At 41.8% G+C, this 23,186-nt stretch overlaps 2 protein-coding genes across 2 annotated transcripts in view; both read left to right on the top strand.

Annotated features, from left to right (window-relative positions):
- The window catches only part of LOC139556057 (glutamate receptor ionotropic, kainate 2-like), a 174,588-nt gene that overhangs the window by 105,780 nt on the left and 45,622 nt on the right, over window positions 1-23,186 (top strand). The window contains exons 8-12 of the mRNA XM_071369545.1: window positions 6,990-7,133; window positions 12,621-12,728; window positions 17,533-17,646; window positions 21,899-22,018; window positions 22,202-22,288. Of these exons, the coding sequence (XP_071225646.1) occupies window positions 6,990-7,133; window positions 12,621-12,728; window positions 17,533-17,646; window positions 21,899-22,018; window positions 22,202-22,288 (573 nt within the window). The remainder of the gene's footprint in view (window positions 1-6,989; window positions 7,134-12,620; window positions 12,729-17,532; window positions 17,647-21,898; window positions 22,019-22,201; window positions 22,289-23,186) is intronic.
- Window positions 12,768-15,248, top strand: LOC139556058 (E3 ubiquitin-protein ligase TRIM39-like). Its single transcript, XM_071369546.1, has 2 exons — window positions 12,768-13,104; window positions 13,340-15,248. Exon 2 carries the CDS (start codon window positions 13,342-13,344, stop codon window positions 14,977-14,979), a length of 1,638 nt encoding a protein of 545 aa, XP_071225647.1. The 5' UTR covers window positions 12,768-13,104; window positions 13,340-13,341; the 3' UTR covers window positions 14,980-15,248.

Genomic DNA, 23,186 nt, shown 5'->3' with positions numbered 1-23,186 from the left:
CTATGTAGGTCTCCAGAACTTGGGCCTATCCCTCCTAAATAAAATCTATTCCAATCAGGTTATCCAAACAAAATTACTAGAAAGCAGAAAAAAAATAAAGGCGATATAACCAAGAGTAATGACACTTGTGAAGCTGTGCAGCCAAACTTGAAAATAAAACCTGGCTACAGTGGTTTAGGGAAATAGGGACACAAAGAAGTGGTTAATGTTAATCACCCAAAAAGCGATCAACACCAAGCCCTACTAATCACGTTCCAACTTTAACATACCTCCATTTAAATATCAATAAAACGTTAGGTAGTGTCACGATCGTCATATAGAGGAGAAGGAGAAGAGGACCAAGGTGCAGCGTGGTAAGTGTTCATATTATTTTATAAAATACGCAACACTTGACAAAACAACAAACACGACAAACGAACAGTCCTGAAAGGTGAAACAAACACTAAACAGGAAACAACCACCCACAAACACATGTGGGAACAGGCTACCTAAATATGATTCTCAATCAGAGACAATGATAGACAGCTGCCTCTGATTGAGAACCATATCAGGCCAAACACACAGAAATACAAAACAAGGACAACATAGAACACCAGACATAGAATGCCCACCCAAACTCACGCCCTGACCAACCAAAATAGAGACATAAAAAGGATCTCTACGGCGTGACAGGTCAAGGGCAAATCCAGGGGTTCAAAGAGTGAAGACATTACCATATTTTATTAAATCTGGTACTTAATAATAATAATAAAATCAAATAAAGCATCCAAAATAAAGTCAACAGGTTGAACTAGCCCCCAGCTCCAGCTAGCCAGCTAATGTTATTCCTTAGTTCCAACAATGAGGGAAATCATCCTTCATTTTCGGACCCGGTACTAGGATAAGTTCCTGTCCAAAACCAAAGATAGATAAGAGTTGAGTAGTCAACTAAACGTTAGCTAGCCGCTTAGCTGTATCTTTAGCTCCCAGCTGCTCCCGTTTCATTCTGGGACTCCATGTCATCCTGCAGCTCAATATTAGGAAGGTATTCTTAATGTCTTGTACACTCAGTTTATATGTATGTTGGTTCTGATCATAGGGAAAAGACTGTGACAAAGCGAGTGATGGGAGCTTGAGGACAGCTAGAGTTAGAGTTAGGAAAATGTATTTAAGTGACACTCCACAATGATACAATAATACAAAATACACATTTTTATTTAAATCATATTGTGGACTATTCAAATGGAATTTTGAGACACTAAAAACAGGCTTTGGCGCAGGCATTTACATTATTGTTACCTAAACTAATTACACATAATTTATTATTTTCATTTTCAAGACTGTAAAAATGTGTATTTTGTCTGGACAGCTGACAAAAAAATATCATCCTTTAATTTTGTTGTTTAACCCACACTACAGAAAGGCATGACTTTCAGTTTCAATGGAACCATTGTTACAAAATGTACAGACACGTTTATCTAGGGGAGTGTTTGTGTATCGACCAGTTTCAATAGCGAGAGACGCCACTCCACATCTACAATTTACAAAAGAGCTTTGATATGGATGAAACGATGCGTACAGAGGACTCTGTCACAAAAGGTCATTTAAAAGGCAGTGGGTGCTCAGATTGTCACGTTCAGGTTAGTCTATCAGCTGGTATCACTTTAGTTCATTGCTCTCTAATAAAATTGCTGATTCAAAAGCATTACGGTCATTTCTAGAATACACTGTCTGTTATCAGTGAGCTGAGTCATATGGATGGAGTTAAAAAGCCTTTGACATGGTAAAGCCTTTGACATGGTATACAAAAAAACATTGTTGCAGTTGCAACAGCACTAGCCCATAAAAATGCACGTTTACATACTGTACGGGGCGGGGTGACAGGTAGCCTAGTGGTTAGAGCGTTGGACTTGTTACCAAAAGTTTGCAAGATCAAATCCCAGAACTGACAAGGTAAAAATCTGCTGTTCTGCCCCTGAACAAGGCAGTTAACTCACTGTTCCTAGGCCGTCATTGTAAATAAGAATTTGTTTTTAAAACTTACTTGCCTAGTTAAATAAAGGTCAAATAAAGAAATTGGCATGCTGCAAAATCTCTGCCAATTTAAAAAAAAAAATACATAGCCACTGCCGTAGAGTTTTCCAGCTATGTGATTGTGACCACTCATACACACACACAGTCCCCCCCTCTCCCCACAAACACCAGCAAACAAACACACAGGGGCAACAAAGGGACATACATATTGACAGGCTGTGTAGATAACACTGACCTCTCTCAAAGCTCTGTGGATAAAAGAATCAACAGGGATGGATGAATATCAGATCATCTGATCTGGGCTTTGACACCAGAGGGCTCAAACTCCAAAGCAACGCCGACAGTGGAAGACTGGCAGGGGGCTGAATGCTGACTCTCTCGCTCTTTTTACCCCATCCTTTCCGTCTCTTTTCCTCCCTTCCCTCCCTTCTGTCCTTCTCGCTCTCTGTCTCTCACTCCTTCCATCCCCCTCTATTGCTATTGCTCCCTCCTTCCCCTTATCTCTCTCCCTCCCCCTCTCTCCTCTCTTCTCGAGCTGTCTGTCAGATAACACATGGGATTCTTTGTGCCCATAGAGATAAACTAGAAAAGGAGAGTAGCAGAGTTGTGCCGAGGCTGAGACGACTCCCTGCTGTTCACCCCGGCCTTCTGCCTGACCCTCCTTTGACAGATCCATTTACACTGACAGCTCCAAGGAGCTATGCCCTCAATAGCTTCAGTTAAATTGGAGTTTGGAAGTGGATGATTTCAATAGTTCATATGATATGGCAGAGGCAGGAGGGAAATATCTAAACGGGATCCTTGGGACGTCCCAACTCTGACGCCACCCCATTGAAGTTAAAATGTAAAATAGTTAAGGTAAGGGTTAAGGTAAGGGTTTGGTAAGGGATATAGTTAAGGTTAGGGTTAGGGTAAGGGTAGGGTTTGTTTTTTGTTTTTTGAAAAGTGCTGTTGGGTTTACTGCTAACTAACCTTTATCGTGTCTAATTTCATTTTATACATGATTAACCATAACCCTACCCTTACCCATGTAAAGAATGATCTGTATTCAGAAATTATTCAGCTAGCATTCAGAATCAAACCAGAATTCCCTGAAAGCAATACGCTCAGTCTCTGAATCACAAATGAAAACGATAAATCACATATTTGTTTTAGTTCAGAAACAATGTCTGTCTTCCAATTGAAAGTAACAGTTCAATTCAGATAATTCCAAAACCAGCAAGAAATCACAAATAAGCAAACATCCAAATAATCCAGCTGTGAGAAATGAAACAAGTATTGATTTGACCTCTTCACTTGATAGTCTTCATAATAATCCAAAGGAATGAAAAGTCCACAAGAAAACACCCCAAACATATAAGTAGGCCTTTTTTAAACTATACTGTAAACGCTTTTTTAAACTATACTGTAAACGCTTTTTTAAACTACACTGTAAATCCCAAGGCTTTTAAAACTACAAAGTTGATCCCAAGGCTTTAAAAAAAAAACACTGTAAACCCCAAGGCTTTTTAAACTATACTGTAAACCACAAGGCTTTTTAAACTATACTGTAAACCCCAAGTCTTTTTAAACTATACTGTAAACCCCAAGTCTTTTTTTAACTACACTGTACACTCCAAGCTTTTTTAAACTATACAGTAAACCCCAAGTCTTTTTTAACTATGCTGTAAACCCCAAGTCTTTTTTTTTTACTTCACTGTAAACTCCAAGCTTTTTAAAACTATACAGTAAACCCCAAGTCTTTTTTAACTATGCTGTAAACCCCAATGCTTTTTAAAACTATACAGTAAACCCCAATGCTTTTTTAAACTATAAAGTAAACCCCAAGGCTTTTTAAACTACACTGTGAACCCCAAGTCAATTTTAACTCAAATGCAGTGTGCTCTACCGCTGGTAGATTTTTGGAATTGCTTTGAATATCTGTGTTTTTGCATGTACATTGAGTGATTGATTGATTTATCTTATGCTACACAAAGATAAAATAAAATCAATTTTAAACATAACTAATCCAGTAATTTAATTAGATTTTATGCACCCGTTACTGAAATGGTTGTTCCAGTTTAAATGGCGTAGGTAGTCTCCTCACACTGTTTGTAACCCTGGTAGTCATTATGAAAGCAGGTTGCGGGTGAATAGAAACTGTTGAATATCTTAACTCTGGCTGGATTCCAATAGGAATTACACATCATTTTGGAAGCCAGTATGATGTAACTTGCAGGTAGGGTTGCAAAATTCTGGTAAATTTCCCTGATTTTCTAGAAATCCCTATTGGAAAGAAGTTTGCAACCCAACTTGCAAGCCTGATGTGGCCTGTAAACCATGAGTTTCATGGCCACTGTATTGGGTTAAAGCTAGGCCTCAAAATAAGGCCTTATGAGATCTTTAATGTATTGTCATAAAGAGTGTAACTATAATGATAACATTCGCCTAGGAACTCTTGGTGAAGGCCACAGGACTGAAAACAAATACAGTCATGGGTGGTAACTCTACAAGTCACTCAGAAAGGCAAGGCACACTTGGAAATTATATTGGAGGCGTGGCTTAGTGGGGGGGGTGACTCAAAATGTTTATGCTGACACAACTCAAATCTGGACCCCCTACAGCACAGGTGTCAAACTAATTTCACAGAGGGCAGAGTGTCTGTTGGTTTTCGCTCCGCCCTCCATACTGGATTGATGAATTAAGGTCACTAATTAGTAAGGAACTCCGCTCACCGGGTTTTCTAGGTCTTAATTGAAAGGAAATAACAAAAACCTGTAGACACTAGGCCCTCCATGGAAAGAGTTTGACAAACTTGCCCTGCATGATCGCAGTGACTCTATTGGTTTGATTAATGACTACAAAATCACTTTAAGAAGTAACTGTACTCAGAAATAGTAAGTGCAATGGGTTTCCTCAGAAGTGTTGAGTAATGACAGCACATTGGCGTTTACACTGTATAAACAGTTTCCTAGTTACAAAACTGTCTGACTACAACCTGTAGACAAGATGGCTTCCTTCCACTCAAACCAGGAAGTGAATATGGGTGTGGCTATGGAGTGCCTGGGTTGGAACTCACAGCGTATACTCATAACAAGTAACCATAACACCTTCCGACTGGGCACAGACGTCATTTCAACATCTAGTTTTGATTTAGTTTTGGTTGAGTTGTCAACTAATGTCAATTCAACGTAAAATCAACAAACATTTTAACCATGTCATTGGATTTAAGTTAAAAGTTGGGTGAAAAGAAATAAGATATTCCCTTACGTTGATGACTTTTTGAAAATCCAATCAGTTTTCCACATCGATTCAACGTCATTACATATAATTTTTGTTGTTGAAATGACATGGAAATTCAATCAGTTTTTGCCCAGTGGGTTGTTGGTTACAACGTCTACTTCAGCCCTAAAAAGATACGCACCACAAATCTGGAAATCACATGGTGCTTCTCTCTTCCATTCAGTTTAGATTGAGCCGTACAGCTGGATTGAGAAACTATCATTCTGGAGTGTCATGTTGTCACTTTAAATATCAAGATGAAATCAGACACAATCATCCTGATTTGGTCCCACAATCAGACAAGATCATATTTGCAATAACACATAATTTACCTCTGTCGTGTATCTCCCCATCTAGGAGGATACATGGACAAAGTATTACTCAGAGAGGGAACATGATATCGTGCCCACATTGCATCTACTTAGTGTGTCTTTTTGGAGTGGAGCTGACTGACACTGTAGCCCGTGTGCCATCTGCAGCAGCGCCTGCTCTGCCCTCGCTCTCCAGGGAGTGGGCACAGCTATCAGGAGCCATTAGTCTCCACGGTTACAGGCTGACCGGCCAAAGAGAGTCTCTCTCATTGGATGCGACACCGACTGGGCCTGTCGTTGGCTGGATATTCTTAATTCTCTAGTCTCTACTCTCTCTTATACTGAGAGATAGTCCTCCAAAAGATATGCAGAGGGAAGTGGATGATTCAGCCGCTCTTTTTTCCTTCTTGTTTACTCATGTTACACATTTGCAGCTAAGAGCTGAATTGCAGTTAACTGTATACAGTACATAGCCCGTGCAGTCCTACAATTTATTTGAATAATCCAGGTTGCCCACAAATACAGTACATTCATTTTGATGCAGTGTATTTGACGATGTCATTTGCTCATGTTCCTCTCGCTTAAATAGATGTATGATTCAGTGAATGTAATGGAATCATTTGCTGATGGAATAAGTATGTCATTATGTTTCTTGAGGGATGCTTCAAGATGTCATAATGTTCCAGCTACATCATAATACCAAGGGAACCCATCAATTATTGGCTTTATGAAGTATAAATATTCGGACATCATAATGGCCTCGATGAAGTAGGCCTACAGGCACTTGCAGACTAAAGCGACAGGCGTGGTGGCCCATTAATTTTCAATGAAGCAAATTCTATCCAGAAGGAGCGGTTGGAGGTGCTCGGGCCCTTGGAAGCTGCTCAGCCGAGGCGAGAAAATAGGATTCTGCTCTATTTTCTGAAGCGGTGCCATCTTTGTTGAGCAGGACCAGCTAACTTGCCACTCTAGCAAATCATTGTTTTCTAATCTATTTTGGGGTTTATGATTTGTGTTGCATGTAAATACTTTTTTATGCATGCTTATGATGTTATAGCGATTCACTTTTCGCACATCGATAATGTTTGTTTATTTAGTTGCTATGGTCACCGTCGACTGTCGCCCTTGTGTGTGAAGGCACTAGCCACTTTGACTAGAGGGACAAGTGGGTAGTCAGCGAACATCCACAGCCCATAGCTCTGTGTCTGCACAGCTCTTAATAATGATCCGATGTCATAATGCCTCATATGATGTAATCATGCTCTGACATAACAATGCTCTTTATTTTTGATGTAACCTTCTACACAGGTTGTCTCATGGAGATTTAATCAAATCTCTTTTGCAAGAGAGACCTTTTGTCTCCTGATGTAATAATGCTCTGACATCACAACTACCTCTGTGCAGACGGAGGCAGCGCTGATGTTCGACGCGGTGCACGTTGTGGCCGTGGCGGTGCAGCAGTCGCAGCAGATCACCGTCAGCTCGCTGCAGTGCAACCGCCACAAACCCTGGCGCTTCGGTGCGCGCTTCATCAGCCTCATCAAAGAGGTACCGTAGTGCAAAATGTTAAAGTTTCATTGACATACAGTATATGATGAATTGAGTGACTATGACTTCATGCAATCAAGCCATACTGTGTGCTGTAGTAGCATATACAACGTAAAATATACAGAGTATCTTTCATATACAGTGGGGAGAACAAGTATTTGATACACTGCCGATTTTGCCGATTTTCCTACTTACAAAGCATGTAGAGGTCTGTAATTTTTATCATAGGTACACTTCAACTGTGAGAGACAGAATCTAAAACAAAAATCCAGAAAATCACATTGTATGATTTTTAAGTAATTAATTTGCATATTATTGCATGACATAAGTATTTGATACATCAGAAAAGCAGAGCTTAATATTTGGTACAGAAACCTTTGTTTGCAATTACAGAGATCTTACGTTTCCTGTAGTTCTTGACCAGGTTTGCACACACTGCAGCAGGGATTTTGGCCCACTCCTCCATACAGACCTTCTCCAGATCCTTCAGGTTTCGTGGCTGTCGCTGGGCAATACGGACTTTTAGCTCCCTCCAAAGATTTTCTATTGGGTTCAGGTCTGGAGACTGGCTAGGCCACTCCAGGACCTTGAGATGCTTCTTACGGAGCCACTACTTAGTTGCCCTGGCTGTGTGTTTTGGGTCGTTGTAATGCTGGAAGACCCAGCCACAACCCATCTTCAATGCTCTTACTGAGGGAAGGAGGTTGTTGGCCAAGATCTCGCGATACATGGCCCCATCCATCCTCCCCTCAATACGGTGCAGTCGTCCTGTCCCCTTTGCAGAAAAGCATCCCCAAAGAATGATGTTTCCGCCTCCATGCTTCACGGTTGGGATGGTGTTCTTGGTGTTGTACTCATCCTTCTTCTTCCTCCAAACACTGCGAGTGGACTTTTGACCAAAAAGCTCTATTTTTGTCTCATCAGACCACATGACCTTCTCCCATTCCTCCTCTGGATCATCCAGATGGTCATTGGCTAACTTCAGACGGGCCTGGACATGCGCTGGCTTGAGCAGGGGGACCTTGCGTGCGCTGCAGTATTTTAATCCATGACGGCGTAGTGTGTTACAAATGGTTTTCTTTGAGACTGTGGTCCCATCTCTCTTCAGGTTATTGACCAGGTCCTGCCGTGTAGTTCTGGGCTGATCCCTCACCTTCCTCATGATCATTGATGCCCCACGAGGTGAGATCTTGCATGGAGCCCCAGACCGAGGGTGATTGACCGTCATCTTGAACTTCTTCCATTTTCTAATAATTGCGCCAACAGTTGTTGCCTTCTCACCAAGCTGCTTGCCTATTGTCTTGTAGCCCATCCCAGCCTTGTGCAGGTCTACAATTTTATCCCTGATGTCCTTACACAGCTCTCTGGTCTTGGCCATTGTGGAGAGGTTGGAGTCTGTTTGATAGAGTGTGTGGACAGGTGTCTTTTATACAGGTAACGAGTTCAAACAGGTGCAGTTAATACAGATAATGAGTGGAGAACAGGAGGGCTTCTTAAAGAAAAACTAACAGGTCTGTGAGAGCCGGAATTCTTACTGGTTGGTAGGTGTTTCAAATACTTATGTCATGCAATAAAATGCAAATTAATTACTTAAAAATCATACAATATGTTTTTCTGGATTTTTGTTTTAGATTCCGTCTCTCACAGTTGAAGTGTAACTATGATAAAAATGACAGACCTCTACATGCTTTGTAAGTAGGAAAACCTGCAAAATCGGCAGTGTATCAAATACTTGTTCTCCCCACTGTATGCCTCCTAGTCTCTTCTATTCATTTGAATCCATGCCCTTTGAGACAGCTTTACCTGTAAAGCACTGTGTACACATATTATTCATTCTATTGCGCTGTAGCATTGTCAACACATACTGTACATGTTTGGCATGACAATGAATGAACACTGAGAGGAGTTGGCTAAAGCACAAACCGACTGGACCACCCAGCTACCAGCAACATCCCTGTTTGACCCAACAAACCCTGAACTCTTGGACAGGAAACCAGGGGACAGTTCCATTTAAAATCAGTCAATTCAGGTGACACACTGGGCCTTTTCTAATCACCCCCTGGGTTGATGGTTTGAATGGAGCAGACCCCCCCACCCCCCCACAACTTCTGCTGAACACACCCCCTTTTCACCTTCAGTGTGTTATATATGCACCGTGTGAATCTGTGGCTGTGTTTACCTTTTTGTGTATGTGACGACATATCTGTGAGTGTAGATGCAGGTGCATGTGTTACTATCCAGTGCCCTCCCTAATTATTGGGACAGTGAAGCTATTTTTCTTCTTTTGGCTCTATACTTCAACAGTTTAGATTTGAAATCAAACAACGACTATGAGGTTAAAGTGCCGACTGTCAGCTTTAACTTGAGGGGATTTTCATCCATATCGGGTGAACCGTTTAGAAATATCAGCACTTTACAGGGGAGAAGTCTGTTGAAACTCCTAACCCAATTTTGTTACACTCAAAAGAGGTGTGGAGAACATTACACAAGATATGTGGGATTTCACATCTTAAAGGTTACTCATCATTGTGGCACAATCCTAGGCTACAGATAGGAGGGAAGTCTGGGTACTGGAAACAATGGCTAATGAAAGGAATTCATATTATAGGTGATCTGTACAATGAAGAGGTTTCAATGTCGTACTCAGATTTGGTACAACAATATGATGTGGGAGACAAGGGACATTTCTGGAAATATGAGTATGAATGTTTGTTGACCGGATATCAACAAAATCCAGGAAATAACCCAATAGCGGAGTATTTAGAATTACCCAAATATAAAGCAGCATTTTTTTACTCAATATTTAATCATCTGCTGAGTAAAGACTGTAAAAACCTCAGAACAATATGGCAAACTGACCTTAAACTTCTTATGGCTGCAATCCCGTTAACGGGATTGACAACAGCCAGTTAAAAGTGCAGGGCGCCAAATTCAAACAACAGAAATCTCATAATTAAAATTCCTCAAACATACAAGAATCTTATACCATTTTAAAGGTAATCTTGTTGTCAATCCCACCACAGTGTCCGATTTCAATGAGGCTTTACAGCGAAAGCACCACAAACGATTATGTTAGGTCACCGCCAAATCACAGAAAAGCACAGCCATTTTTCCAGCCAAAGACAGGAGTCACAAAAAGCAGAAATAGAGATAAAATTAATCACTAACCTTTGATGATCTTCATCAGATGACACTCATAGGACTTCATGTTACACAATACATGTATGTTTTGTTTGGTAAAGTTCATATTTATATCAAAAAATCTCAGTCTACATTGGCGCGTTATGTTCAGTAGTTCCAAAAACATCCGGTGATTTTGCAGAGAGTCACATCAATTTCCAGAAATACTCATAATAAACGTTGATCAAGGATACAAGTGTTATACATGGAATTTTAGATCCACTTCTCCTTAATGCAACCGCTGTGTCAGATTTCAAAAAAGCTTTACGGAAAAAGCAAACCATGCAATAATCTGAGGTCGGTGCTCAGAGCCCAATCAAGACAAAAAGATATCCGCCATATTGTGCAGTCAACAGAAGTCAGAAATAACATTATAAATATTCACTTACCTTTGATGATCTTCATTAGAATGCACTCCCAGGACTCCCAGTTCCACAATAAATGTTTGATTTGTTCGATAATGTCCATCATTTATGTCCAAATAGCTACTTTTGTTACCGCGTTTGGTAAACAAATCAAAACTCACGAAGCGCGTTCACTAGTTGCAGACGAAATGTCAAAAAGTTCCATTACAGTCCGTAGAAACATGTCAAACGATGTATAGAATCAATCTTTAGGATGTTTTTAACATAAATCTTCAATAATGTCCCAACCGGAGAATTCCTTTGTCTTCAGAAAAAGCAAATGGAACGGGAGCTACCTCTCATGTGAATGCGCGTGACCAGCTCTTGGCACTCTGCCAGACCTCTGACTCAATCCCCTCTCATTCAGCCCCCCTTTACAGTAGAAGCCTCAAACAAGTTTCTAAAGACGGTTGACATCTAGTGGAAGCCTTGGGAAGTGCAACATAACCAATATCCCACTGTATCTTCAATAGGGGCTGAGTTGAAAATCGACCAACCTCAGATTTCCCACTTCCTGGTTGGATTTTTTCTCAGGTTTTTGCCTGCCATATGAGTTCTGTTATACTTACAGACATCATTCAAACAGTTTTAGAAACTTCAGAGTGGTTTCTATCCAAATATACTAATAATATGCATATATTAGCAACTGAGACTGAGGAGCAGGCAGTTTACTCTGGGCACCTCTGGGCACCTTATTCATCCAAGCTACTCAATACTGCCCCCAGCCATAAGAAGTTAACCTTTACAGGATGGGTGTCCCTAAACCGGGACGGTTGTTGCTAATGTGCGCTAATGTGACAAGAATTACGTTTTATACAACAAAGTGCTGGAGTACAGAGCCAAAAGAAGAATTTTTTTTTACTGTCCCAATAATTACAGAGGGCACTGTGTGTGTGTGTGTGTGTGTGTGTGTGTGTGTGTGTGTGTGTGTGTGTGTGTGTGTGTGTGTGTGTGTGTGTGTGTGTGTGTGTGTGTGTGTGTGTGTGTGTGTGTGTGTGTGTGTGTGTGTGTGGTCCTATCACGCATAATAGAGACAGAGATAAGGAAGACATCTCTACCTGTCTGCATAACCATATCTCGGAGTGTGTCTATATCAAAGCCCCCTTACATCTCTCGAACGCCAGTCACTAAGGTCACTAAGGTCAGCCATTCGCTTTGTAGACGAGCGCGCTGTCATTGTGTGTGCGGTGTTATTGTAGGTTATTTACAGAACGAACCATTGTACTTTCTTCCCTTTCTCCCTCTCTCCTCCCCTCCTCCCCCTCCCTCCTCTCCGCTCCATCTCTCATATCTCTCCCCACGCTGTCTCTCTGATCCTCCAATCACTTTGAAGTGAAACTTCAAGGACCACCAACCAACTTCACAGCGTAATGACCTCTTATACCTGTCAAACAAGCCACCTCTCTGTTGTCTGTTGTTGTGAAATGCAGACAGTGTGGAGAGAGCCAGATGGAACGGCTAGCTAATTGAAATGGAAACATTGCGGGGCTTTGGTTTTGGATCGAAATACAATGAAAGAGCATGTAGGATTATGGGTAATTGAGGGATACAATTTGGACACTTTGGATTGTTTTTTTAGTTGAATTGGGTGGTGTGTGTGTGTGCGCGTGTGCGCGTCTGTGTCTGTGTCTGTGTCTGTGCGTGTGTGCGCGTGCGTGTCTGTGCGTGTGCGTGTGCGTGGCTCTGTGTGTGTGTGTGTGTGTGTGTGTGTGTGCGTGCGTGTCTGTGTGTACGTGTGTGTGTGTGTGTGTGTGTGTGTGTGTGTGTGTGTGTGTGTGTGTGTGTGTGTGTGTGTGTGTGTGTGTGTGTGTGTGTGTGTGTGTGTGTGTGTGTGTGTGTGTGTGTGTGTGTGTGTGTGTGTGTGTGTGTGTGTGTGTGTGTGTGTGTGTGTGTGTCTCTATAGGCCCATTGGGATGGCTTGACTGGACGCATCCTCTTCAACAGAACCAACGGACTGAGGACAGACTTCGACCTGGACGTGATCAGTCTTAAGGAGGACGGACTGGAAAAGGTGTGTGTGTGTCTTTTCAACATTCCTTTGGATTTTCCTTCACTCTTTCCAAATACCTGTAGCTTACCTTTCTATGAGGTTATTAAGTTGTGTTTTAAACATACCAAGATATCTTTGAAAACAAAAGAAAACAAAACTCTAACCAAACTTGCGGTACATTTGGGAAAAGCTCTATGATTCAGGGCTGTAGCCAATAGCAGTATCGGAAGGGGAGGAGCATGTTAAAGTCATTCTGCTGAAGTGAAACTAAAGAAGGTAGCACAGAAAAGGTTTCTCAGACTCTTTAGACCTACTAGTCTCTCTGAACTAACTATACATTCTCCAGACCTCTTTCACAAACAGAAAGAACAGAGACAGCAATCACAGACACACGCAGGTGAGAGGAGACAACTGACTAACTACCGTGTTCATGTCTTTACCTGTTTTATGACTAATTTAGGATGATTTCCAATCTCTATGGTGAAACCATTTATCAAGATTAACTTGTATCATAATGACATTTTTACAACTAGTTTTGAATTTACACTCAAATACACTTAATGAATTATCAACTACGAGAGCTGAGAGATTCAAGGAATTGCTCAATGGTTTCACTTTTGGTCTCTGTCTAGATATGGCGTTATGCAACACTCTCCTGTCTGAAGAGAACTTCCTGTGCTCTATCTGTCTGGACGTGTTCACTGAGCCAGTGACCATTTCATGTGGACACAACTTCTGCATGGCCTGCATCAGAAAGTACTGGGACAGTGATGACCTGTGCCAATGTCCAATCTGTAGAAAGAAATTCGACAGGAGACCTGATATTTGCATCGATGCTTTCATTTCTGAGATGGCTGCTCAGTTCAGGAAGTCAGTTCAACTGAGAGCTAGCCGCAGCCCAGACCAAAACTTTGCCGAGCTTGGGAGAGTGGCCTGTGACGTGTGCACTGGGACGAAGCTGAAGGCTCTGAAGTCATGCCTGGTCTGTCTGACTTCATACTGTGAGACTCACCTGCAGCCTCATCAGATAGCCCCAGCCCTGAAGAGACATGAGCTGATTGACCCAGTAAAGAGGCTGGAAGACAGGATGTGTAAGGAGCATAACAAACCTCTGGACCTGTTCTGTAGGACTGATCAGATGTGTGTTTGTGTCCAGTGCAAGAAAACAGACCACAAGACTCACTACACTGTCCCTCTAGAGGAAGAGTATGGAAAAAAGAAGGCTCAGCTGGGGCAGACAGAGGCAGAAGTGCAGCAGATGATCCACGAGCGACTGCAGAAGGTTCAGGAAATGAAACACTCAGTAGAGATCAGCAAGAGAGAAGCAAAGAGAGAGATAGCAGACAGCGTGCAGGTCTTCACTGCTCTGGTGCGCTCCATTGAGAGAAGCCAGGTTGAGCTCATTGAGGTAGTTGAGGAGAAGCAGAAAGCAACCGAGAGGCGTGCTGAAGGACTCATTATAGATCTGGAGCAGGAAATCACTGATCTACGTAGGAGACGCAGTGAGCTGAAGCAGCTGTCACACACTGAGGACCACCTCCACCTCCTTCAGAGCTCCCCATCCCTCTGCAGCCTTCCACCTAACAAGGACTGGTCTGAGATCAGTGTTCACCGCAGTCTGAGTGTGGAGACAGTGAGGAGAGCTATGTCTCAGCTGCATGAGACAATCAGGAGTGAAGTGAAGAAGTTGTGTGATGCTGAGCTGAAGTGGATGCAGCAGTGGTCAGTGGATGTCACTCTGGACCCTGATACAGCCCACCCCTCTCTCATCCTCTCTGAGGACAGGAAACAAGTCAGATATGGAATTAGAGAACAGAATCTCCCTGACAACCCAAAGAGGTTTTCAAAGGGTGCCAGTGTCCTGGGAAAAGATGGCTTCTCTGGGAGATTATACTATGAGGTGCAAGTCAAGGAGAAGACTAAATGGGATTTAGGAGTGGCCAAAGAGTCCATCAACAGGAAGAATGACATTTTCCTGGGTCCTGAGAATGGCTACTGGACCATATGGCTGAGGAACGCAAATGAATATGCAGCTAATGATGACCCAGCTGTCAACTTCCTCCTGAGAGAGAAGCCCCAGAAGGTGGGGGTGTTTGTGGATTATGAGGAGGGTCAGGTCTCCTTTTACGATGTGGAGGCCAGGTGTCATATCTACTCTTTCACTGGCTGCACCTTCACTGAGAGAATCTATCCATACTTCTGCCCCTGTCTTAATGATGGTGGTAAAAACTCTGCCCCTCTGGTCATCACTCCTGTCAATCACACAGACTGAGGTTTTTGTAATGTATTTTATTTAAAAACATAATTATCACAACAAAATACATACACAGTACATATCATTAAAACAAATGTTTCCTTTGTGTTTTTGTGTTTTTGACTTTTCACCCCAGAAATAGTAAAATAAGTTAAATGTAAATGGTATGTATTGTTCTACTGTCCTCCATTTTGGTAAGAGTATTTTCACCACTGTATACAATACTTTGACTGTTTGCTTACCAATGTACTTTTTGCCCTGGTTTCTTGAATAATTACATTACTCAATTTCCTGGTTTCTCGTCGTCATTATTTCTGATTGGTTCATATTGTTCAAGTATAATGACATAATTGAGAATAACTTTCTTCTAAAGACCATTTTGTTCTTAAGGAAAGGGGTGTTCTGTCTTAGGATGGCACAGTGCTGTGTACATAAATTACCATTAGGGATGAATGATATATCGGTGAACATATCGGAATTGGACGATATTAGCTAAAAATGCCAACATCGGATTCCGCTGATGTCTAGTTTAACGCCGATGGGCAAAACCGATGTCAAAGCTGACATGCATATCTATATAACGTAGGTACATGATGTAATAACGCCACGTAAAATATTGTGCTACACGTGCAACACAGCATCCTTAACCAAGCCCACAATGTCTGCTGTGTGGATCGAGCAGTCAACAAGTCGAGCAGTCATTTGAAAGAATAAGAAAATTTCAACGAGACAACTCAAAAGGTGAAATCCATTAAAGCCAAGATAATGGAATTTATTGCCCTTGACAATCAACCGTTCTCTGTAGTGGGTGATGTTGGCCTTCACCGACTGGTCGAGCACCGGTACACACTATCACGTGCGCTATTTTTCAGATGTTGCCCTACCGGAGTTACACAGTAATAGTGTCACTGCTATTAGCTTCACGACATACATACTATGGAACGCCATTTGGGTCTTTGCGTGTCAAAAAAGACACAGTAGCACTGTCAAAGCTGTACAAAAAAGTCTGCAAACAAGCAAACACCGGACGCGAACGATGTGTTTGCAATACCGCGTTGGTAATAAAGCATAATTTGATTGACCACAACTTCTGGGGTAGCTAGCTTTAGCTTGGTACCTAGCTAGCACCAATACAACCAGCCTAAAAACAATGACCAGTAGAAACTGCAGTCAATGTCATTATTCTTGGCAATGATTTAGGAATCCTTGTGAGTAAGTATTAGCTAGGTTGCCACTTGTTGTTCGCCTATTGAAATTGAACTTCAGTTCATGAAAATAAATAGTTAGCCAGCTACTTAACCCTGTTGCCCAAAGCTAACGTTATAAGCAGCCAGCTAGCTTCATCAGGTTAGTGACGCTCGACCGGACTTGGTTATGTGTTGTGAAGCTAGCCACAATAAGGATTAGGCACAATAGTAGAATTTGCAGTTTGCCTTCAAAATAAAAGTATGTCATTGACAGTGATGCAAATTAATTCAAATAGTTGAGTTATGACCTAATTTATTTTGAAGGCTAACCTCAAAGTCCACTATTGCGGCTAATCCTTATTGTGGCTAGCTTCACATAGATGGGTCTTATAAATTAGGGTTATTTTAGATGATGACACCTAGCTATATAGTTAGCTAGCTATAGCTACTGAAACAGATCATGTAATTTTGCTGTTTTTGGGGAAGAACATTGTTTGCATCCTTTTTGTATGACCAGCACTGTAGGTGCGCAAGACAACTTTACCAGCATCATAGCATACGTATCGATGAATCGTTGTGACATGAAATGCAAGTGATAGTGTAATCAATGTGCAATAACTAGGTCAAAAATGTATGAACGTGTTAAATTATTATGTGATTTGCAGTCAAATTCAGGTCCTGATTGGTCAACAAGCTTATTTGACACGTCAAATAGTGTTATCTACTGGTCATTGTTTTCTTTTTTGACATGCAAAGACCAAAACGGCATTCTATAGCAAAGACCCAAACGGGGTTCCATAGAAATCCTGTTTGAGAATGAAACGACTGAACAAATGAACAACTAAACAGCACAGCAAGTCAGTGAATGAAATAGGTTTTGATTATGTTTTACTGGTAATGGGGACATACGTAAATGCCAACAAAATAACTTTTTGGTCAGTGTGTGTGTGTGTGTGTGTGTGTTTGTGTGTTTGTGTGTGTGTGTGTGTGTGTAACCTTTATTTAACTAAGCAAGTCAGTTAAGAACAAATTCTTATTTACAATGACGGCCTACCCCGGCCAAACCCAGACGAAGCTGGGCCAATTGTGCACCACCCTATGGGACTCCCAATAATGGCCAGATGTGATACAGCCTGGATTCAACCCAGGGACTGTAGTGACGCAACTTGCACTGAGATGCAGTGCCTTAGACCGCTGTGTCCATGTGTGTGTGTTAACTATTTAACTGTACTAGAACGCTTAAAAGAACACTAACATTTTCAATATCGGGTATCGGTTATCGTTTTTTTGGCAAGGAAAATATCAGATATCGGTATCGGCCAAAAATGTAATATCGTGCTTCACTAATTACCATTTTATCACATGAGAAATGTGTCACCCACAGATAGGAACGTGGGACCCTCCCAGTGGCCTGAACATGACGGAGAACCACAAGAGCAAGACAACCAACATCACAGACTCTCTGGCTAACAAATCCCTCCGCGTCTCCACCATACTGGTAAACACACATTTGGCTAGGTATCTGTATGTCTGTAGCCCCATACAGGTACACAGCAGCATCACTGAAGGCTAGGTATCTGTCTGTATGTTGCCCCATACAGGCACACAGCAGCATCACTGAAGGGATAGGTCTCTGTATGTCTGTAGCCTCACAGCAGCATCACTGAAGTCTCTGTATGTCTGTAGCCTCACAGCAGCATCACTGAAGGCTAGGTATCTGTCTGTATGTAGCCCTATACAGGCACACAGCAGCATCACTGAAGGCTAGGTATCTGTCTGTATGTAGCCCTATACAGGCACACAGCAGCATCACTGAAGGGATAGGTCTCTGTATGTCTGTAGCCTCACAGCAGCATCACTGAAGTCTCTGTATGTCTGTAGCCTCACAGCAGCATCACTGAAGGCTAGGTATCTGTCTGTATGTAGCCCTATACAGGCACACAGCAGCATCACTGAAGGGATAGGTCTCTGTATGTCTGTAGCCTCACAGCAGCATCACTGAAGTCTCTGTATGTCTGTAGCCTCACAGCAGCATCACTGAAGGCTAGGTATCTGTCTGTATGAAGCCCTATACAGGCACACAGCAGCATCACTGAAGGATAGGTCTCTGTCTGTCTGTAGCTTCACAGCAGCATCACTGAAGGCTAGGTCTCTGTCTGTATGTAGCCCTATACAGGCACACAGCAGCATCACTGAAGGATAGGTCTCTGTCTGTCTGTAGCTTCACAGCAGCATCACTGAAGGCTAGGTCTCTGTCTGTCTGGAGCCTCACACAGCATCACTGAAGGGTTAGGTCTCTGTCTCCATCACTGAAGTCACAACGACTGACAGCACAGATTTAACCCTTCGGTACTATCAAGGATAGGACTTCATAGTCTAACATACACTACTAGACCAGACATGGATGGAGTATGATGTTTTTTTTCTCTCTTTTCTCATCATTCTCTTTCTCGTTCCTTTTTTGACACTCTTTGTTGCTGTCTTTCTCTGCTCTCTCTTCTCCATATTTTCTCTCTTCCCTTTCTCCACCTCTCTCTCCCCTGTTTCCCCCTCCCTTATTTGATGTTGCCAAATATTTTAATGATTACTTCATTGGCAAAGTGGGAAAACTTAGACAGGAAATTCCAACAATGAACAGTGAGCCATCGTACTCATGCATTAAAGAACAAATAATGTAAGAAAAGCATTGCAAGAAAGACTTTTGTGAAGTTAGTGTGGGAGAGGTGGAAAAATTGTTATCGATCAATAATGACAAACATCCTGGCATTGACAACTTAGATGTAAAGCTACTGAGGATGTTAGCTGACTCTATAGCCACTCCTATCTGTCATATCTTTAATCTGAGCCTAGAGCAAATCTTTGTCCTCAGGCCTGGAGGGAAGCCAAAGTCATTCCGCTACCCAAGAGTGGTAAAGCAGCCTTTACTGGTTCTAACAGCAGACCGATCAGCTTGCTGCCAGCTCTTAACAAACTGTTGGGGAAAATGGTGTTTGACCAAATATAATGCTATTTCTCTGTTAACAAATTAACAACAGACTTTCAGCATGCTTATAGAGAAGGACACTCAACATGTACTGCACTGACACAAATGACTGATGATTGGTTGAAAGAAATTGATAATAACACGATTGTGGGAGCTGTACTGTTAGATTTCAGTGCAGTCTTTGATATGATTGCTCATAACCTAGTTGTAAAGAATGTGTGTTATGGCTTTTCAACCTCTGCCATATTGTGAATGCAGAGCTACAGTATCTATCTAATAGATCTCAGTGGGTTTTCTTTAATGGAAGCTTATCTAATGTCAAATATGTAAAGTGAGGTGTACCGCAGGGCAGCTCTCTAGGTAAAAAACTGTCATGGGGAGAAGTCTGTCTGTAATAAAGAGATGCTCTGCTTTTTTGACACCACACTCCAAAAAGCAAGTCCTGCAGGCTCTAGTTTTATCTTATCTTGATAATTGTCCAGTCGTGTGGTCGAGTGCTGCAAGGAAACACCTAGTTAAGCTGCATTTGACCTAGAATAGAGCGGCACGTCTTGCTCTTTATTGTAATCAGAGGACTAATATAAATACTATGCATGTCTAAGAGTTGAGGAGAGACTGACTGCATCACTTCTTATTTTTCTAAGAAACATTAATGTGTTGAAAATCCCAAATTGTTTGCATAGTGAACTTACACACAGCTCTGAGACACACACTTACCCCACCAGACATGCCACCAGGGGTCTTTTCACAGTCCCCAAATCCAGAACAAATGCAAGAAAGCATACAGTTCCATCTCAAATTGCTCAAATGAACAACAAACCTGGTTTCTAAAAACAGATAAAGCAACACCTTACGGCACAATGCCTATCCCCTATTTGACCTAGATAGTTTGTGGGTTTGTATTGATATGTAGGCTCGTGTGCCTTTTTAAAATTGATGTAGTTCTGTCCTTGAGCTGTTCTTGTCTATTAATGTTCAGTACTACAGTGGCAAGAAAAAGTATGTGAACCCTTTGGAATTACCTGGATTTCTGCATAAATTTGGCATAAAATTTGATCTGACCTTCATAAAAGTCACAAAAATAGACAAACACAGTGTGCTTTAACTAATATCACACACATTATTGTATGTTTCTTGTCTATATTGAATACATAATTTAAACATTCACAGTGTAGCTTGGGAAAAGTATGTGAACCCCTAGGCTAATGACTTCTCCAAAAGCTAATTGGAGTCAGGAGTCAACTAACCTGGAGTCGAATCAATGAGACAAGATTGGAGATTTTGGTTAGAGCTGCCCTGCCCCATAAAAAACACTCACAAAATGTGAGTTTGCTATTCACAAGAAGCATTGCCTGATGTGAACCATGCCTCGAACAAAAGAGATCTCAGAAGACCTAAGATTAAGAATGGTTGCCTTGCATAAATTCTGGAAAAGATTACAAAAGTATCTCTAAAAGTCAGTCCACGGTAAGACAAATTGTCTATAAATGGAGAAATTTCAGCACTGTTGCTACTCTTCCTAGGAGTGGCCGTCTTCCATAGATGCGCAGAATGCGCAGAATGCTCAATGAGGTTAAGAAGAATCCTAGAGTGTCAGCTAAAGACTTACAGAAATCTCTGGAAGATGCTAACATCTCTGTTGACGAGTCTACAATACGTAAAACACTAAACAAGAATGGCGTTCATGGGAGGACATCATGGAAGAAGCCACTGCTGTCCAAAAAAAACATTGCTGCGAGTCTGAAGTTCGCAAAAGAGCACCTGGATATTCCACAGTGCTAATGGCAAAATATTCTGTGGACAGATAAAACTGAAGTTGTGTTGTTTGGAAGGAACACACAACACTATGTGTGGAGAAAAAAAGGCACAGCACACCAACATCAAAACCTCATCTCAACTGGAAACTACAGTCGAAGGAGCATCATGGTTTGGGGCTGCTTTGCTGCCTCAGGGCCTGGACAGCTTGCTGTCATCGACAGAAAAATGTATTCCCAAGTTTATCAAGACATTTTGCAGAAGAATGTAAGGCTATCTGTCTGCCAATTGAAGCTCAACAGAAGTTAGGTGATGCAACAGAACAACATTCCAAAACCCAGAAGTAAATCAATAACAGAATGGTTTGAAAATACACCTTCTGGAGTGGACCAGTCAGTCCTGACCTCAAGCCGATTGAGATGCTGTGTCATGACCTTTAGAGAGTAGTTCACACCAGACATCCCAAGAATATTGTGGAACTGAAACAGTTTTGTAAAGAGAAACGGTCCAAAATTCCTCCTGACCGTTGTGCAGGTCTGATCCGCAACTACAGAAAACGTTTGGTTGAGGTTATTGCTGCCAAAGGAGGGTCAACCTGTTATTAAATCCAAGGGTTCACATACTTTTTCCAACCTGCACTGTGAATGATTACACGGTGTGTTCAGTAAAGACATGAAAAATTGTAATTGTTTGTGTGTTATTAGTTTAAGCAGACTGTGTTTGTCTATTGTTGTGACTTACATGAAGATCAGATAACATTTTATGCCAAATTTTGGTAAAAATTCAGGTAATTCTTAAGGGTTCACATACATTTTCTTCCCACTGTATGTCATGTTTCATGTTTTGTGTGGATCCCAGGAAGAGAAGCTGCTGCTTCCTCAACAGCTACTGGAGATCCTAATAAAAGGCCAACAAATACCAAACTACCTTTGTCTTTTGCCCCCTCTCTGCCTCTCTCTCCTTTCTTCTTCTCCTTCCATCTCCTCCCCCCTCCCCCATGTTTCCTTAACAGGTGGAGCCCTACGTGATGTTCAAGAAGTCAGACAAGCCGCTGTACGGCAACGACCGCTTTGAAGGCTATTGCATCGACCTTCTCCGCGAGCTCTCAGCGATCCTGGGCTTCCGCTATGAGGTGAGTGGCTTCCCATGTGTCTCAGTTGGCGTAGCATGGTGCTTGTAACACCAGGGTTCTGGGATCAATCACGATGGTATGAAAATGAATTTGTGTACTACTACAAGTGTCTACTAAATGACATATATTGTTATTATTAATATTAATAGTTGTTGCTGTTGTCATTCTTATTCTCATTAATAGGTGCGCCTGGTGGAGGACGGGAAGTACGGGGCGCTGGAGGAGAGCACGGGCCAGTGGAACGGCATGGTCAGGGAGCTCATGGACCATGTGAGTAGGGGGAGGAGAAGTGGACTATTGTCATGGTTACCATTGTGGTCATTGGTGGGTTGCCGTGTTGACAAGGATACGATTGGTTGGATCATGGATAGCTTCACGGGCTTCAGATAGGTTCAGAGGTTATGTCTGTAATGGAGCTTCACAGGTTTCAGATAGGTTCAGAGGTTATGTCTATAATGGAGTTTCATGGTCTTGTCTGTAATGGAGCTTCACAGGTTTCAGATAGGTTCAGAGGTTATGTCTATAATGGAGCTTCATGGTCTTCAGATAGGTTCAGAGGTTATGTCTGTAATGGAGCTTCACAGGTTTCAGATAGGTTCAGAGGTTATGTCTATAATGGAGCTTCATGGTCTTCAGATAGGTTCAGAGGTTATGTCTGTAATGGAGCTTCACAGGTTTCAGATAGGTTCAGAGGTTATGTCTATAGTGGAGCTTCATGGTCTTCAGATAGGTTCAGAGGTTATGTCTATAATGGAGTTTCATGGTCTTGTCTGTAATGGAGTTTCATGGTCTTCAGATAGGTTCAGAGGTTATGTCTGTAATGGAATTTCACAGGCTTCAGATAGGTTCAGAGGTTATGTCTATAATGGAGCTTCATGGTTGACCCTGAGGACCTGCATATGTGTGCTACAAATGGAGCCCAAATTGAGCTTGTTTCTCAATATAAGTACCTGGGTTGGATTGATGACAAGTTGTCCTTCACAACACATATATAAAATCTGACTAAGAAGCTAAGATCCAAGATAGTTTTTATATATCGAAATAAATCATGCCTCAATATTGAAAATAGGGGAAAGATTGTTCAAACAACGTTTCTCCCTGTATTGGATTTTGGTGATATTGTTTACATGCTGTTTTGAAACCCTTGGACGCAGTCTATCATTCCACA

The sequence above is a fragment of the Salvelinus alpinus genome, chromosome 27 (assembly GCF_045679555.1).
Source record: "Salvelinus alpinus chromosome 27, SLU_Salpinus.1, whole genome shotgun sequence".
NCBI classification, from domain to species: Eukaryota; Metazoa; Chordata; class Actinopteri; order Salmoniformes; family Salmonidae; genus Salvelinus; species Salvelinus alpinus.
Note: the sequence above shows the minus strand (reverse complement) of the source record. Positions and strands in the feature narration are given on the sequence as shown.